Source organism: Scardinius erythrophthalmus (assembly GCF_964197995.2).
Source record: "Scardinius erythrophthalmus genome assembly, chromosome: 11".
In the NCBI taxonomy this organism is placed as follows: domain Eukaryota; kingdom Metazoa; phylum Chordata; class Actinopteri; order Cypriniformes; family Leuciscidae; genus Scardinius; species Scardinius erythrophthalmus.
In genome coordinates, this window is record NC_138231.1 from 868,358 (window position 1) to 876,795 (window position 8,438).

The following is an 8,438-nucleotide window of genomic DNA, read 5'->3' on the forward strand; positions in this document are numbered from 1 at the left end:
TAAACCACTTACAGAAGTTCAGGATTCATAAAACACCATCCATAAACCACTTCCAGAAGTTCAGGATTCATTAAAAACCATCCATTAACCACTTCCAGAAGTTCAGGATTCATTAAAAACCATCCATAAACCACTTCCAGAAGTTCAGGATTCATAAAAAACCATCCATAAACCACTTCCAGAAGTTCAGGATTCATTAAAAACCAACCATAAACCACTTCCAGAAGTTCAGGATTCATAAAAAACCATCCATAAACCACTTCCAGAAGTTCAGGATTCATTAAAAACCATCCATAAACCACTTCCAGAAGTTCAGGATTCATAAAACACCATCCATAAACCACTTCCAGAAGTTCAGGATTCATTAAAAACCATCCATTAACCACTTCCAGAAGTTCAGGATTCATTAAAAACCATCCATAAACCACTTCCAGAAGTTCAGGATTCATTAAAAACCATCCATAAACCACTTCCAGAAGTTCAGGATTCATAAAAAAACATCCATAAACCACTTCCAGAAGTTCAGGATTCATTAAAAACCATCCATAAACCACTTCCAGAAGTTCAGGATTCATAAAAAACCATCCATAAACCACTTCCAGAAGTTCAGGATTCATAAAAAACCATTCATGAACCACTTCCAGAAGTTCAGGATCCAGTTTAACCTCCACTTACCTCACTGTCGCGTTCTCATCCATTATCAGGGTGAATCTCATGGAAACGTTTCACCAAGAGTCAAAAGAAAGTAAAAGTTTAATGGTCTTAAAATAGGCTTTGGTTTCTTTCTTTATGCAAAACATTGTCATCAGATCATGTGGAGTTCATGTTAATCTTAATGAAGGTTAATGTGTGACTGAGATCAGAACATGTTTGCTTCTGGCGATGCGATGTCTTGCAGACGCGCTGACGGCTCTCAGGAGTTTTCTGTCAACGCATTGTTTACATTATCAAGCTAATGTTGTAATGTTTGCATCAGTCTGTCTTTAATGTCTGAGCATTTCTTTTTGGTTTGTTTTTTCAATTAAAAAATGTTACGTGCTTAATGTTTGTCTCTATTAGTCATGGTGTATATTTTTATCTTTAACACTTTAAATACAAACATATTCTAAACAGAAACTGGGTAAGTAACAGTGACCAGTGACCTGTATCTCATGACTGAATGTCTACCACAAACAACCAAAACTCAGGCACTGAACGTCACATCCATTCACATGCTATCAGAATAATTATAAATTTGAGTTTCCTACTCGAAAATTCCAAGTCGGAAATTCCTAGTTCGAAGTTCCAAGTCGGAAATTCCTAGTTCGAAATTCTAAGTTGGAAATTCCTAGTCAAAAATTCCAAGTCAGAAATTCCTAGTTGGAAATTCCAAGTCAGAAATTCCTAGTTGGAAATTCCTGGTCGGAAATTCCAAGTTGCAAATTCCTAGTTGGAAATTCCTACTCGAAAATTCCAAGTCGGAAATTCCTAGTTCGAAATTCTAAGTTGGAAATTCATAGTCAAAAATTCCAAGTCAGAAATTACTAGTTGGAAATTCCAAGTCGAAAATTCCAAGTCAGAAATTCCTAGTTGGAAATTCCTGGTCGGAAATTCCAAGTTGCAAATTCCTAGTTGGAAATTCCTACTCGAAAATTCCAAGTCGGAAATTCCTAGTTCGAAATTCTAAGTTGGAAATTCATAGTCAAAAATTCCAAGTCAGAAATTCCTGGTCGGAAATTCCAAGTTGGAAATTCCTAGTCGGAAATTCCAAGTCAGAAATTCCTAGTCTGAGTTTCCACGCCAGAGTCGGAGCCATAAACGTTCAGCATAGCGGAGGAGAGAGCGATTGCGGCTGTTACTGATATTCTTTATTAGGTTTTCCACAACAGCTGCATCATCTTGTATTGTTGTTAAAGTTGTGCATATTTACATATATGAATAATCATCTGAAGCATATTGTGTGTTTTATACACAGCGAATAGCATGCATTTGTCCAAAATTCCAGGATCGTCAGCAAGCCAAGTCTCCTTCATTTATACAGTGCTTTAACAACACTCTTCAGAGCAGCTTTACAGAGATAATAGGAAAATAGTGCAACAAAGTTTGTTTCCAGAAGCAAATATCGTCAGTCCAGCTTAAGTAAGTTCAGTGATGCTTCATTTTTGTTTTAAAAAGTCATTAATTTAGTTCAGTTATATATATATATATCTATAGAGCGGCTCTGGAGAAAAGCGTGATGTCATCGTCCAGCTCAGTTCAGTTCTCATATAATGGAGTCAGTGCAGGAGATCAATAATATTGTGGAATATTTAATTAAATGTTAAATTTCATGTGATTAGGATGCTACATTTTATTCAAAATCCTGAAGAATATCTTCAATACATTTGGCTTTAATAAGATTTCCCCAAGAAATAAGCAGGAACAAACCTGGGGCTTCATTTATAAAAATGTTGTGCAGAAACCGTACAACAGCTGATGATGCAATAGTGGAACTTGCAAAAAAAAAAATTCTAAGAAGAATAAGTCCTTTTCCAGAAAAAAAAAAACTTAATTGTTTTTAAAAATAATTTATTCAACTGAAAAGCCCAGTGTTATAAAGGGACCTAAAGGCTTTTCTTCATATGACAGATGTAATACTTTATGGTCAGTTTTTTGGAGGCGTTTGAGACGCTCCCATTCTATATTGGTTTCTTTTTTAAGATTTTAGATTTCCAAAACCGCTCCGTTCACTTGAATATGAAATCTTTCTAGTGACAAAATTTGATAAATAAACACATGAAATTGACAACGATGAGTTTCCTAAAATAGTTTATTTACAAAAACAAGGACTACAACAGCGCCACCACATCATCACTGTAGGCGTGTGCTGTCGTCATGGTGACCAGGTCAGGAGGCGGAGTCAGAACCGGATCCGCCGAATCTGAAGTGAGACGACAATTCAGTTCAGTTATCTGTACAGCGCTTTCACACACACATCGTTTCAAAGCAGCTTTACAGAAAATGCATGAGTCCATATTACAGTTTACATTGATCTGTTATCAGAGGAAACTGTCTAAGTTATGCATTTCAGAAATGCACATATACAAAATCACATTTAGCTAGAAATGTATTAATTTAAACAATGTAATAATTTAATGCAGAAACAATGAGCTCGTTGAAGTAATGAATACTTGTTTGTTAACACATGACATTTAGAAGAGTGTGTGTGCGTTGAAGCGTTCTCTCGTAATCAGAAGCTCATCGAGAGGATTGTACCTTGTGTTCGTAACATGCCGTGATGCAGATTCATGTTCACCATCGAGTCGCTGCCGCCATCAGCCTCCAGCAAACTGCTGTGAGTGAGCGCTTCACCTGTCAATCACACAGAGACACGCCCCCTCAGACTGACATCAGCTCGTCACACACTGACACACACACACACACACACACCTTTTGGATCGGTAAGATTTTTTAAAATGTTTTTGAAAGAGTCTCTCACCAAACCTGCATTTATTTGATCAAAAATACAGTAAAACAGTGAAATATTATTATATGATTATTATCAGTGTTGAAAACATTTTTTCAAAAGAACAGCATTTATCGGAAATATAATCTTTTGTAACATTATAAATGTCTTTACTGTCACTTTTGATCAATTTAATTCATCCTTGATGAATAAAAGTATTGATTTATTTTATTTCTTTCCCCAAAAAAATAAAATATAAATTCTTACCGCCCCCAAACTTTTGAACGGTAGTGTTTAATGTTACAAAAGCTTCTATTTCAGATAAATGCTGTTCTTTTGAACTTTCTATTCATCAAAGAATTCTGGAAAAAAAATTGTACACAACTGTTTTCAACACTGATAATAATCATAAATGTTTCTCGATCATCAAATCCTCATATTAGAGTGATTTGTGAAGGATCATGTGACACTGAAGACTGGAGTAATGATGCTGAACATTCAGCTTTGATCACAGGAATAAATTACACTTTACTGTATATTCACATAGACAACAGCTGATTTACATTAGAATAATATTTCAAAATTTTTACTGTATTTTTGGTCAAATAAATGCAGCGTTGGTGAGCAGAAGAGACTCTTTCAGAAACATATATAATCTCACCGATCCCAAACTTCTGACTGGTAGTGTGTGCATGTATGAAACAGACGTCACACATGTATGATTATGGTTATGAATATGAATATAATGTTACCGGTTTCTCTGCTGTGTCTCTTCTTCATGTGGACGTTCCTGCTTCCGCTCTGAGAGAACGTCTTCCCACAGATCGAGCAAACGTGAGGCTTCTCTCCTGTGCAGACCCACTTATTAATCTCAGAGTTATTACCCGAGTGCAGAGGTGGACGAAGTACACAACTTCCTTACTTGAGTGAAAGTACAGATACTACTGGTCAAATATTACTCCGTTACAAGTAAAAGTTGTAAAGACCTATTTTTACTTAAGTAAAAGTACAGAAGTACTCGTTTTTAAAAGTACTTAAGTATCAGAAGTATAAAGTAAATGTCAATGCATTGTTTTATTACTGTTGCATTGTTGTATGTAATACTTACAGTACCGTATGCCTCTGAATCTGTGCCTGCATACCTACCCTCATGTCAACATCAGATGTATCTCCAGAACACAGTTCCAGTCGTGGGATTGAATGTGAGATTGAATAAGTCACTCAATAACGTCCACAATGGTGTCGGACACCCAAATGGCTGTTCCCTCAAATAGTGCCCTAATTAAAGTTTTTTGGCTTTTAGTATGCATATGTTAGCCTTGCTGTTATCTATAAGCTAGAGTGCTCCAAACAATGACAAAATTCTCATTTAGAAGACCAAACCCAACGTTGAAAATGAAAATCAGGTTTATGTCAGAATCCAATGTCAGATTGACATTGATCTCCAACATTGGACAGACGTTGTATTGTGGTTGAAAATGAAAATCGGGTTGACTTTTATTTTCAATCAATATCCAACGTCAATCTGACGTCGGGTTCTGATGTCAATCAGAGCCTGTTTACACCTGGCCACTTAATGCGTTTTCTCAGATCAGAGAGCTATCTGATTTATCAAAACGATTCCATTTACACCTGGTCACATAAATGTGTTTTCGCGAAACGGATTTAAATCCGATCTTCAATTCCCGCGCTATATGCAGATTTAATGGGTGGACGTCACCGAAAGCAACTGATATGAGCTGCGTTTTATTGATCATCAGCTAAAATTTCAAAATCAAAGACCGCAATAAGAGAGAGCGGCAACAGCCCTGGTAAGATCATTTCATTTCTTTAATTTTAATGATGATGATTGTGTGTTAAGCGTCTGCGACTTACTTTCACTTTCATTTGCGATAGTTTGCACGTTGGCTTAATGAATAGATGCTCAGCTGCTCATCTGCGGTGACGCGCGTGTTCCAGTGGCGTCGTCATATCTGGCTATAACATTACATATAGCCTATAACACGCTCTCACACGTTTATATTTTAGCATTTTTGGGAGGAGTACAATTTACATATGTGGTTTCAGCAACCAGATGCGTTTACACTTGTCCAGTTTCGTCTGGAATGCGTCTCAGATCTCCTCCTGAAGTGGTTTCGGATTCAAATCCGTCTCGAATGCGTTTCGGAGGGCATTTACACTGGTCTCTTCACGATCGGATAGCTATCCCATCACAGAAAACGCATGAAGTGGCCAGGTGTAGACAGCCCCTCAGATGCAGGGTTCTGACGTCAACCTGACTTTCATTTCCAACCAAAATGCAACCCCTGCAACCAAAATCATCCACTGACTGATGTTACTTTCTACTCAAGGACCCTGACAGAATTGTAGTGGAGTAAAAAGTACGATATTTGTCTTTCAAATGTAGTGAAGTTCAAGTAAAAAGTTTCCAGAATAAATAATACTCAAGTACAGATACTCAAAAAGTGTACTTAAGTACAGTACTCAAGTAAATGTACTTTGTTACTGTCCACCTCTGAGTTATTATCTGTGCATTACTGCAGTTATTATGTGCAATCCCATTTATTTCCACATGAAAACATCTGAATCAAAGTGATATTGTTCACAGTCATCAACACTACAATTACAAACATATGATCCTAAAACTAAGAGAACGCATGAAGTCATGTGACCGTACCGGAGTGTACGAGCATGTGTTTGCGCAGACTGGAATATTCGGCGAAGGATCGACCGCAACTGTCCACGTCACACAGGAACGGCTTTTCTCCTGAAAATACCATCAATGATGTCAAGCATTACTTACAATATTTACAATAACACTTACAAAAATTATTACTTGTAAGCATAGACTGGAATAATCAAGATTTTTTTTATGTTTTAGAACTTCTGCTCACCAAGGCTGCGCGAAACATACAGTAAAAACAGTGAAATATTATTAAATATATTACTATGTGAATATACAGTAAAGTGTAATTTATTCCTGTGATCAAAGCTGAATGTTCAGCATCATTACTCCAGTCTTCAGTGTCACATGATCCTTCAGAAATCACTCTAATATGCAATTATTATATCTCAATTAATAATGGTAAATATAATCAAAATCAGTTTATAAAACCACTTCAAATGTTTCAGAAACCATGATACAATTTCATTCAAAAATCTGAGGAAAGAATGATTAAAAAAAGACACTTATTCAAAAGTGACAGTAAATACATTTATAATGTTACAAAAGATTCTATTTCAGATAAACGCTGTTCTTAAACTTTCTGTTCATCAAAGAATCCTGAAAAATAAAATGCATCAGTTTCCACAGAAATATGAAACTGTTTTCAACACTGATAATAATCATAATGTTTCTTGATCATCAAATCCTCATATTAGAGTGATTTCTGAAGGATCATGTGACACTGAACATCAAACAATCTTAATTAATCCAAACTTTTGACCAATTGTGTATTTTGTATAGAAAATCTATCATTTTGATTGATTCTTCATTCTATGAGACACACAGTCAAACCAACATGTATTCAGACACCTTCAACATTTCTCACATCATCACAGTTTATTCACTATAATGGTAATAAAATATGAGCAGAACTCAGAGTTATGAACTCAGTGGATATTTGACTGGTTTTGTCCGTCCTTCTGTTAGACTGTCTCACACATGAATTATGTTGAATATCTGTCAGCTGTTAAATTTAACTACACAATTAGATAATACCAGTTTAGCTCAACCAATCACCAAGCAATGCTTCACTGTGTTCAGTCTGTGTGTAAAAAGAGCATTAGCAATTAAAGAAAACACACTTCAGCAGAACATGATCAGCTCAAAGTGCCGAATCGCACACACTAGTAAAAAAATATCAAAAATTATATCTGGTGTCTGAATAATGTCTGGTTTGACTGTATAAATAAAAATCCTCATGTATGAATATAATAATGCTGCGTCTGGCGTGTGTGTGTGTGTGTGTGTGTGTGTGTGTGTGTGTGTGTGTGTGTGTGTGTACCAGTGTGTGTGCGTCTGTGGTTCTTCAGGTTCCCAGCAGTGGTGAATCTCTTCCCACAGTTCTTCTCGCTGCAGATGAAGGGTTTCTCTCCGTTGTGGATCCTCATGTGAACCTGAAGCCTCTGAAGAACATAGAAGCTCTTCCCACAACCCTCGGCTCCACAGCGGAACGTGCGGTCATTCCTGAAACACACACACACACACACACTCTCTACAGCTGGAAATATATCAGAAACACACGAAAACAAAAAATGGACAATTCTTGTTTTTTATGGAATATCACAGTGTTTATTATAAATGATTTATCGGTGCACATCATTATTGTGTTAATAATCTTGAATGAGAATCAGTTCCTCTGCAGTATCTCTTCTCTTCTCTGATGATGTGGGCGGGGCAACCTGTCACTCACATGAGATCAGCCAATAGCAAACCACAACCATCCAATCAATTCCCCTCAGATCAAGCCCCGCCCACATGTGTTCTTGTTCCTGAAGCGTTTCATTAAGATATACGGAAAACAATAGAAGAAAAGAAGATGATCACAACTTCCCTTTCATACAGTGCTATGCATAAGTTTAGACACCCATGCTAAAGTTGACTAAAAAGAGGAATAAAAAATCATCTTTTGGAAATTGACCTTAATGCCTTAATTAAAAAAATTAGGAAAAATCCAACCTTTAAGGACACCAATTTTCTTTGTGAATGAACAATGTATCGTAAATAAATAAATGTTCTTCCTTGAAATACAGGGTGCATAAGTCTGGACACCCCTATGTTAAATCCCCATAGAGCCAGGCAGATTTTTATTTTTAAAGGCCAGTTACTTCATGGATCCAGGATACTATGATCCTGATAAAGTTCCCTTGGCCTCTGGGATTAAAATAGCCCCACATCATCACATAGCCTTCACCATACCTAGAGATACTTTCCATAAGATCATCTCTCAATGCAAATCAAACCAGCTATTAGGCTAACTGAAATAAAACCATGCCAATCTCTAGGTAGGAT

General features: G+C 36.5%; 1 protein-coding gene across 4 annotated transcripts in view; it reads right to left on the minus strand.

Annotated features, from left to right (window-relative positions):
• Nucleotides 1–2,770: 2,770 nt before the first annotated feature.
• The window catches only part of znf410 (zinc finger protein 410), a 26,121-nt gene continuing 20,453 nt past the window's right edge, over nt 2,771–8,438 (minus strand). For 2 of the 4 annotated variants that reach the window (XM_081378411.1, XM_081378412.1), the window contains exons 8-12: nt 7,432–7,613; nt 6,102–6,191; nt 4,177–4,272; nt 3,235–3,330; nt 2,771–2,899 (exon numbers count right to left, since the gene is read on the minus strand). In XM_081378411.1, the coding sequence (XP_081234537.1) occupies nt 2,808–2,899; nt 3,235–3,330; nt 4,177–4,272; nt 6,102–6,191; nt 7,432–7,613 (556 nt within the window). In that variant the 3' untranslated portion in view covers nt 2,771–2,807. The remainder of the gene's footprint in view (nt 2,900–3,234; nt 3,331–4,176; nt 4,273–6,101; nt 6,192–7,431; nt 7,614–8,438) is intronic. The other 2 variants (XM_081378413.1, XM_081378414.1) reach the window with 1 other exon arrangement.